We start from the raw sequence: 10,895 nt of genomic DNA on the forward strand, positions 1-10,895 counted from the left end.
TCTTATCCAAAGAGTATATTATGGTCATTTCTATTTTCCGATAAACGCTCAGAAAAACGAGATAAACTTCTGATCCACTTCCTTGCTCTAAATTATGACTACTTCCGTTTGCGTTTTCGATGTGTCTATTAAAATATGTGTTATACTTGAATTTTTGGCCAAATATAAAAAGAACACACAAGAGTAGAATCGCTCTGCATGGAGGTGCCTGCGAGGACAAGCATAGCAGAGGAAGGCCAAGGAGGAGGTGGTCGCAAGACATAGCGGATTGGATGAGAACATCAACTATAGAAGCAGGACGCATGGCACACGCGAAAACCAGAAAGGACTTCCATCGAACTGTCTGGGAGGCTTCTTCCCAACAAGGATCCGCCTTAAAGAAGAAGACTGCTCGATTGTACCCCATATTCATAAGTTAGTTAATTGAGCTTACAACGTCAGTGCCCGGGATGAGAAGGAAGAGTAAATTAATATTATTAAACGAAGAGAGAACATATTTTGAAGTTATTGGTATTTTTCATAAAAATATATAAAATAATACATCATGTTTTGTTCTTATCTAATCCAGAAAGCAACCAACGAAGGATAGAGAGCAAGAAAGATGTGGACATCGACACCAACATCACGCCACCAAGAGATGACTATGACACCAGCCTCACTTTGAATCTAGGAGATGAGAATGAGGCTGGTGGTGGCCTTGACACTAAACGGTCAAGGACGTCTCAACAAGAAAAGGCCTCTGGAAGACCTACCACAGAGCAAACGGTCGCTGCTGCTGGTGACAACCATTGATGATTTTGTACATTTGTAGATGTGTAATAGTTAATTATTGGATCATTAAATAAATTCTGAATTGCAACTTTTTGTTTGTGAGGACGTTAACGATGCTTGTAACACATCAGTGTCGAATAAGCGTCCACTTCAAAAGTTGTTTTTGCCTAGCTGAAAGCTGGAATATATTATGTGAGGCACTAGGAAATAGTCTATATGCCGCTGGAAGTATTTTTGAGATAGTATATTTGTGACCCCTCGCCTCAAAACGGTATTAAGTCGGGAAGATTAAGATGCTGAAAATGGAATTTGTAGCCAAAAATATCATGCTTAAGTTGAGTTTATTTGCTTTATAGAGGAGATGGAATATCATATTTTACTATGCTAAATAGCAACGTTTCATATTTTGGCCAGTTTAGCTATTATTTTACTTTTTAGCATCTGATCCATCCCGACTTAATACCGTTTTGAGACGAGGGGTCACATTTAGCAGATCATTCGTATTATAATGAACCAAGCACCACTCATCACGTATCTATCACATGATCGTTCTCATTATATGCGTATAAATTGTGGTGATATGCGACATTTTTTTACGAAACCCACCGAAATTCAGTCTCAGGTTCACTCCCCACTAGTGTACACTTCCTATAGCATTGTCGGATATTGTCGGGTTTCGGCGAGTTTCGTAAAAAAAAGAAGCACTCCAAAAATCATGATATCAAAAGTTTCCAGACTTGCGTCTTGCTTTAAGCATGCAGTATTGATAGTGAAGAAAGTCGCCCCGTCTTGTTGAAAAACAAGTAATTGATCGGAAAAAAGTGTGGAATACGTTTTTTTTTTCTTCCTTCTATCAATGTTACATGATTTTCAATACGAAGAAGAAATCACATTCAGTTTATTTCTAAAGATTAATTGCCTCCAATGAGTCCTGTCTTGAATACAATGGATTCCATACAGGAATCTCACAATTTCAGCAACAACAACAAAAAATGATGCGGTGGTGGTGGTTGCAATAGTGGTGGTGGTGATGATGACGATGATGATGATGATGATGATGATGATGATGTGGTAGTGGTTGCAATAGCGGTGGTAGTGATGATGTGGTGGTGGCAGTGGCAGTGAAGATGATGATGTGAGTTAAGAGTCTTTTCCAAGGACTCAACAATGCGCCGAGCGAGGCTCGAACCCAGGACCTTCTGATCCGAAAGCGAGTGTCATACCACTAGACCACATAGCCGCACAATTGGTATCAACCTCCTATAGTGGCAGGTTCATTCTCCTCTGGTACCCATAGTCGGGCTTCAACTCCCAATGGTATCCAACTCCCATAGTTCCAGTTCCAGGTTTATTTCCTCCTGATATCATTCGGCGGGAGCCCATTGGGATTGAACCTGGGACTACGGCGGGTTTCGTCAAAAATAATTCCTTTTTACAAAACCCGCCGAAAACCATAGTCTCTTTTTCACTCCACATTAGTGTACACTTCCCTGAGTCTCAGGTTTACTCCCCGACCTTGCCTACTTCCCAGAAGTTGGTCGGATATTGTCAGGTTTCGTCGTGTTTCGTAAAAATGTGATTGCTTTTTTACGAAACCCGCCGAAAACCATAGTCTCAGGTTCACTCCCCACTGGGGTAGCCTAGTCTTCCCTGAGTCTCAGGTTCACTCCCCACAGTTGCCTACTTTCCATAACTTTGTCGGGTTTCGAAAAAAAGAAACAACGCGATTTTTTAACGACTTTGGTATAACGCGCATAACCAAGAAATAGAAAGGACTAAATTAAACTTGCGAGTACCTAATTGAATCATTTCGCACATTGTTGTTAAATACCCACAAGTCGTTGTGTCGTCTCGGGCTGACGTAATCACACACCTGAGTAAATAACAGTGGGAATTGAACCCAGGACTGAGGGATATGGACACTTGTGGCAGAACTGCCAACCCCAACTGATGAAAAAGTTTAATTTTGAAGGAAAAGGTATAATTGTGCAAAACAAAAGCATTATTCATAAATAGTTATCACCACAATAGTATGTAAAGGCTATTGGGAAATTCATCTCCATAATAAATTTGGTAAAGGCTACTTGTGCCCAAATACCCTGAACCAGGATCTCTCTACATATCAGAAATCTCTGGATTCAGATGAGGCCGAATTAATCCCTGAAGAACTAAGAGATACTGCAGTGCCCTCCGTACTAAATTCACAAGATCTTGACAGCCTCAAAACTCTGGCCCAGGACCGTGATCAATGGAAACAATTAACAACATGGATGGAGAGAGCAGCTATACTCATCGACCATGACTGAATCACACAATTCTCAGCAAGCGTCATTCAGACTGCGAAGCTTACTACTACTACTACTACTACTACTACTACTACTACTACTACTACTACTACTACTACTACTACTACTACTACTACTACTACTTGTGCCCAAATAAAGCTTCTAGTTTAGGGTCCAGAAAGCAAGATAAGCTAGGGATGGATGATGAAAATGCAGCTTTCTTCCGTTTTCAGTGTATCACTCACACGACCTTAGCAACAAAAAGGTGTTATGAAGAACAAGAAAAAAGCACACACATAATTTGATGACAAAAGCGTAATAATACACCTCTTTGGCGTATCGTTGGCAGCTCTGTAGTGGGGAGTGAATTCGGGCTATGGACATTAATAGGGAGTGAACACAGGACCACCAAGTATGGACACCAATGGGTAGTGAACACAGGACCACCAAGTATGGACACCACTAGGGAGTGAACACAGGACCACCAAGCATGGACACCACTAGGGAGTGAACACAGGACCACCAAGCATGGACACCACTAGGGAGTGAACACAGGACCACCAAGTATGGACACCACTAGGGAGTGAACACAGGATCACCAAGCATGGACACCACTAGGGAGTGAACACAGGACCACCAAGTATGGACACCACTAGGGACTGAACACAGGATCACCAAGTATGGACACCACTAGGGAGTGAACACAGGACCACCAAGTATGGACACCAATGGGTAGTGAACACAGGACCACCAAGTATGGACACCACTAGGGAGTGAACACAGGACCACCAAGTATGGACACCACTAGGGAGTGAACACAGGACCACCAAGCATGGACACCACTAGGGACTGAACACAGGACCACCAAGTATGGACACCACGGGGTAGTGAACACAGGACCACCAAGTATGGACACCACTAGGGAGTGAACACAGGACCACCAAGCATGGACACCACTAGGGAGTGAACACAGGACCACCAAGTATGGACACCACTAGGGAGTGAACACAGGACCACCAAGCATGGACACCACTAGGGAGTGAACACAGGACCACCAAGTATGGACACCACTAGGGACTGAACACAGGACCACCAAGTATGGACACCACTAGGGAGTGAACACAGGACCACCAAGTATGGACACCAATGGGTAGTGAACACAGGACCACCAAGTATGGACACCACGGGGTAGTGAACACAGGACCACCAAGTATAACACCACTAGGGAGTGAACACAGGACCACCAAGTATGGACACCACTAGGGAGTGAACACAGGACCACCAAGCATGGACACCACTAGGGACTGAACACAGGACCACCAAGTATGGACACCACGGGGTAGTGAACACAGGACCACCAAGCATGGACACCACTAGGGAGTGAACACAGGACCACCAAGCATGGACACCACTGGGTAGTGAACACAGGACCACCAAGCATGGACACCACTAGGGAGTGAACACAGGACCACCAAGCATGGACACCACTGGGTAGTGAACACAGGACCACCAAGCATGGACACCACTAGGGAGTGAACACAGGGCCACCAAGCATGGACACCACTAAGGAGTGAACACAGGACCACCAAGAATGGACACCACTGGGTAGTGAACACAGGACCACCAAGCATGGACACCACTAGGGAGTGAACACAGGACCACCAAGCATGGACACCACTAGGGAGTGAACACAGGACCACCAAGCATGGACACCACGAGGGAGTGAACACAGGACCACCAAGTATGGACACCACTGGGGAGTGAACCCGGGAGCATGGGAGGTGGACACCAGTGGGGAGTGATCCCGGGGTTGTGGGATATACACACTTCTGGGGAGTGAACACAGGACCACCAGATATGGACACCGGTGGGGAGTGAATCCAGGATAAGAGAGGTGGATACCAGTAGTGAGTGAACACAGGGCTATGCGAGTTGGACACCAGTTGGGGGGGGGGGGGGGGGGGGAACCCGGTACCATGGGAGGTGGACAGCACTGGGGAGTGAACCCGGGACCATGGGAGATGGACACCACTAAGTCAACCCGGAACCATTGCATATGGACTCCGTTAGGGAGTGAACCGGGGGCTATGGGAGGTGAACTTTGTCATTTTTGTGGCACCTTTTGGGCAAAAAATGGCCACAGATGCAGATGCTTATATAAGACATTATGGAAGGTTAGAAAACCCCGATCCATCTGTCTCCAGCCTAAGCCCTCATAAAACAAAATCAATCCAGTGCAAAAACAATCTCAAATGGACAGGACAAATGATAAAGGTGACGAAAAGATAAAACGCTGTTGATTTCATCACCACTGGGAAGTGGATACAGAAGTAAATATTAAGAGAACTCTTTATTCAGGGGTCTAGTCTGAGATGACAATTTCGTTTAAGGGTTTTACGGAACTTGCGACACGTTATGGTCATTTCAGTGCCAGTAAAAAGGAAGAAAACGGGACAGTGAAAAGGTTCTATAGAATTACAAGTAAAAGGGCATGAGAAAAAGAAAGACAAAGGGGAATGAATCAAATAGAGAACAGATGTAGATTTAAGAACATACCATCAATGTTTTGTTTGTTTTTAAAGGTTTTACGGCGCTTGCAACACACTTAGGTCATATCAGCGCCAGTAAAAAGGAAGACAATGGGATAGTAAAAAGTTCTGGAAATACAATTAAAGCACCCAAGAAAGGTAAGACAAAGGGGAATTGGTTCAAATATGAAACAGATGTAGATTCCAAGAGCACACTATCACAGTACTTAGTTTGAGATCACCTAAATGTCACATCCATAGACAAGCACAGGTCCCAACAAAGAGGAATAGACTCAAATGTTTACAAATCATATATAATATGTAAATAAACATAATACAGTGCGTAACAGAGATGATTTACAAGGAAAATAATATATCCCAGAACTATACATAATTTGATTGTTTTCCTCCCAGCTACAGGGTATCCGGCTCGTGCCAGGACAAAACCAAGTAATTTCATCCCAAGACAAAGACAGAAAGCATGTTGGAAAAAAAAATACAGGGAGAGAATGTGAATAAAGAGCCTTTTCCGACTCAACATAGGGTGCCTCAATCGAGGGACCTAGAGGTCAGAAGGGGCGAGTCATACCACTGGAACACAAATCCACACAAAATGTGCACGCGGCCTGATTTTCAAGTTCAAGTGATAATGGGAGTCATATATAATAAGAATGCCATATACTGTTCACCGACAAAAGGCATTTTTAAAAAATGAGGTTTCTTAACCATCAAATAATATTAGCATAGACGGTGCTGTGCGTGTGTGTTGTAGCAATCGGTCTCCAGCGAGGGATTTCAGGGACGCTAGCTACATGTCCAGAAACATAAATGGACCCAAGGCAGCCCCTTCATGATCACAACCCAACAAGTAGACTGAAGTCGAGAAAGAGCTTCATGACGGAAGAAAGCATCAGCCCTGACCATGCAGCTGCCACATGGAGTGAGTGGGACAACCATGCAAATGAAGCTGTTGAAGACTTGGATTCTCAGCTGAATGTTCGTTCGTTCGGTGCCGCGTGTCTTTTAGGTCTATTCCGGGGAAGCCAGGAATTGCCCAGGCTCGAGCCGCAGCGCAACACTGCAACATGAGCTAAAAATAAGGTGACTAGCTCAAGGCCACACAGTACGACCAGTAGTTGAACTCGGTATGGTACCTTTTGGGTAAGATACAAAGACCATAATGCTGAGTCATGCTGTCCCATGGATTAACAGTTGTTCCCCATTTCTGTAACATAATTACAGCTACTTTTTAGGATCAGATGCCAATTCATCATAAGTACTTTCAAAAAATAAACAAACAAAAAAACACAATAAGAAATCAAAACAGGTCCCTGCCCTTGTGAATCAAATGCTTTACTGATTGATTGGCCAGCTATGGCATAATCACTTTTATTGCTCTTGAGTGTGGAATCCTCATACTCATATAAAGGTAAAATGCCCTTTAGTTTCACTGCATTTCACTACAGAAGACAATAAGAGAAGCAAGGCAAACACAAAAATACATAAGCAATTAAAGAGTTTTATTAACAAATCATGTTAATGCCTCACATCTATCAAAATCGTACGTTCATACATTAAGACAGTATTCAGGCATTCTCACTCACACAAGAATGCATGCATTTCATAATTATTAATATTATTATTAATATTAATATAATATCTAAGAAAGTTGCCCAAAGATTATACATCCTAAGGAAATTGAGAACATTTCAAGTAAGGAAGAAAACTATGTTAAGAGTTTATGACTCATTGATTAAAAGTGTAATTGCGTTTGGCTGCACCATATGGTTTGGAGGATGCCGACTTAAAGATAAATCAAAAATTTCAAAATCTATCAAAGAGGCATCAAAAATAATAAACCATCCTCTTGATGGAGTAGAAAGAATTCATGGAAAAGCAATAGAAAGGAAAGCATTCTCAATTACCAACAATAAAAAACATATTTTATACCATGAATTTAGTCTTTTACCATCTGGGAGAAGGTTTTGTCAGATTAAATGTAGAACTAACAAGTATAAATCAACGTTCGTTCCATCAGCAATAAAAATTTTGAATATTTCATATGGTACAGAAAAACCAAGGATTGATTCGTTGACTGATTAACTGATTAATTTATTTAATGTAAGATTAAACTGACCAATTGATAATGATGATAATTTTTGGTGTCGAATTGCCACAATCGTAACAAATTGAAAACGAAATGAATATGTTTATGTTGTGTATATCGCACGTGTGAAAGAAAGAAAGAGAGAGAGAGAGAAGAGAGAGAGAGAGAGAGAGAGAGAGAGAGAGAGAGAGAGAGAGAGAGAGAGGGAGAGAGAGAGAAAATAAGTAGGAGTGAAATATCTGTTCAATCTTAGTTATCGTTTAACATTATAACAAGTGTAACTAAATGACAAATTGCCATATTTATGGACAATAAAGATCTATTATTATTATTATTATTATTATTATAATTACCACTGACAGTGACAGTAAATGAAACTAACAAAAAGGGGTAACAGAAAAAGCAACAATAAATAAATATAATTAAAATATTTGTCACGATATTATAAAAAGTTAGCATTGCAGATGTAGATAATTTTCGCTGCAAAATCTGGACTGGTTATCATATCTATTACTAATTATCCCCATATATGTAACCGATTATCTCAAAACACATTAGAGGAAAACTTTGTTGACTATATTTGTTGTTGGTAAAATTACAAATATTGGTAACAGTAACAGTAAGCAGGCAAGTATGTGAATAGTTTCAGAGAGTTTCAAAGTACTGAAGGCTCAAACAAGGCAGTGGTTTAGACCAAAGCACTGGAACCATGGTTACTATCACCTTGCTTTGAGGGAGAAGAAAACAATAAACAAAAAAACAAACAAAAAGGGCAATATCATACGCTCTGCTTTTTAGGAAAAAGCAAACATTCACACTTGCATATTTATCACATAAACAAATTCATCACCAGATGGAGGCAGTTAAAACTTGACAGCACACAATGTTGTCACATTTCAGAACAGATCACCACACCATCTTTGTAACAAGCTTTAATTAAATACATTAATTTGTAGGGGGTAGGTAACATCTGCAAAAGTGGTCGCTTTTCAGTACAAAACAATCTGCTAACAGCTTGATTGCCTCCTTCTTTTCTTTCTTCAAATAAACGGTCTTGATTCAGTTCAAGTTAAAATAACAATAGATTTACTGTCGATTTTATATTTTATAAAACATGCTTCTCAGATGTTCACAGTATACTTTATAACAAATATTTTCCAACCATTATCATTTCTGAAAAAAATTGAAATCCAATTTTTGACGCTGCCTAGATCTACTCGAAATAATTCACCCAATACGATTCAAACTGCTAAACAATAGGAGATGAATATCCTACAATTGATTGGACTATTTCTTCTTGGCAGTTAAACCGGCACCGGCATTGAATTTAAAATAGATGATGTCTCCATCAATAACGGTGTAGTCTCTACCTTTCTGTTTGTATTTACCATGGGCCTGAAAATAAGAGAAAGATGCGAGTCATTATCTCAATCAGAACAGAGCAGATTTGCAAGGCAGAGTTGACAAAATAAAATTTAAGTTCCCCTTTACCTTTCAAAAAAAATTTAAACACAAACAAAAAAGTATAACAACTTAACTCACTCAACCCTAACACCGACTATATCCGTAGTTTACTCGGCTTTCTTTTACCCCATGCCTATTTTTAACATTTTTATGAGTCAAATTTTTGGCGTTGTATCGAAGCTAATGTTTTTAGTTTTTGCATGTTAATGATAGTTGAATAAAACTATCTAAGTACCTTATGCTCACTTTTAATACATTTTTTCCAATTTTGAAAAGTAGCAAAAATCTCTCGGATTGAGTGAGTTAAAGCCATACCAATAAACATTTTCCATCTTTTTTTTACCCAAAATGAATAAAAAATATTGATTTATTTCTTCTAAAAGAGTTGCAGTTGCAGAGTCATGTAATCATTAGATAAAAACAGAATAAAAGCTTTTGTGTTGCAGAAACCAAAATTAACTCCAGCTCCATGGGCCTTGTGGCTGTGCCAATTTTTTTCAGACTTGTTTGGTTTTTATCTCTTATTATTATTATTTTGCTTTTGCTTTGAGTGGGTATGGGAAGATCCCAGACACCCCCCCCCCCCCCCCCCCCCCCCCCCCCCCCCCCCCCCCCTATTCCTCACATCTTCTGTGATAATTTCTAGATGTCTAAGAAACGAATATTCCCACTCCAATGGCTATAACAATGAACTAAATTTTAGCCACAGCTGGAGCTACTGATACACTTTTATATAGAAAAATATCCACTAAATTTGCTCAGAGACCTTCCCAAGGGGCCTCAAGCCAACAGCAACACCAACAGATATAGAACAAGTCATGATGGCTGTAAGCCACTGTTATAACTTTTTTTAAAAAACAGGCGTATAATTGACTGTATACTTCTCTAACCGTTTAACTGGGTTTGACAATCTTTTACTGAAGAGGCATAAAAATATCATCGTACACATTCTTGATGCATAATAATGTCCATCATGTGTTGTTAATATGTGCTATAATACAGAATTTAGGAATCCCAAATGAGTAATGGATTATCTATCAAAAGGGTTCTGAACATTATTAACTAAAAATTTTAAAAATCACTTTTATCCAATTACATCACCCGAGAAAGATGTCGATAAGTAAACTTATAATTGAACCAAAGAAGAATGATGGAAAGTTTGCTTATAAAATGTTTTGGTAACGGTAACACACAGCTGGGCCTCTTCCCTAATGTTAAGAAAAATTAGCGAACATTTTTTTTTTTAATAAGCACATAAGACATAATAAATGTTATGAGGGTCATTCCTGTTGCAGTCAATCACTCACCTTGACTTCTGCTTCTGATTTGTGTTCAAAGAAGTCGTCGTAAGCCATCACCTCAGCCATGATGAAGCCCTTCTCAAAGTCTGTGTGAATTCGACCAGCAGCCTGAGGAGCCTTGGCACCAACCTAGATTAAAATAAAATCAAGAACTCTGTACAACATGCGTCTGATCTTTAGAAATTTTACATGCCAGAAAAAGAAGATGAAGACAGGATTATAGAGCTTGGGCTTAGCTGCATTTCTTACAAGGCAGTAGGGAAAGGTAAGGCAAAGGGGCTTGTTTTAAGGGGGGGGGGGGGGGGGTGGAAGGGATCCCAAGAGTAATGTATCCATGAGTTTAGACCACCTGATGTTTCACAAAGACAAAAACACAAAATCCTAGCCAAGAGGGATGAACACAAAATATCACAGGGCACGAAACTCAATGTAAATCTGC

The 10,895-nt window shown here is 40.4% G+C and overlaps 1 protein-coding gene and 1 pseudogene across 1 annotated transcript in view; one reads left to right on the forward strand and one right to left on the reverse strand.

The window, feature by feature from the left end:
* The window catches only part of LOC144958874 (uncharacterized), a 14,891-nt gene extending 14,032 nt beyond the window's left edge, over nucleotides 1–859 (forward strand). The window contains exon 9 of the mRNA XM_078891129.1: nucleotides 569–859. Coding sequence (XP_078747255.1) covers nucleotides 569–792 — 224 coding nt within the window. The 3' untranslated portion in view covers nucleotides 793–859. The remainder of the gene's footprint in view (nucleotides 1–568) is intronic.
* A 3,570-nt stretch (nucleotides 860–4,429) lies between these two features.
* On the reverse strand, nucleotides 4,430–10,582 carry LOC144958932 (obg-like ATPase 1 pseudogene; annotated as a pseudogene).
* Between the last annotated feature and the right edge of the window lie 313 nt (nucleotides 10,583–10,895).

Source organism: Berghia stephanieae, chromosome 13 (genome assembly GCF_034508935.2).
Source record: "Berghia stephanieae isolate SIO BIC M18660-M18661 chromosome 13, UCSD_Bste_1.3, whole genome shotgun sequence".
NCBI lineage: Eukaryota > Metazoa > Mollusca > Gastropoda > Nudibranchia > Aeolidiidae > Berghia > Berghia stephanieae.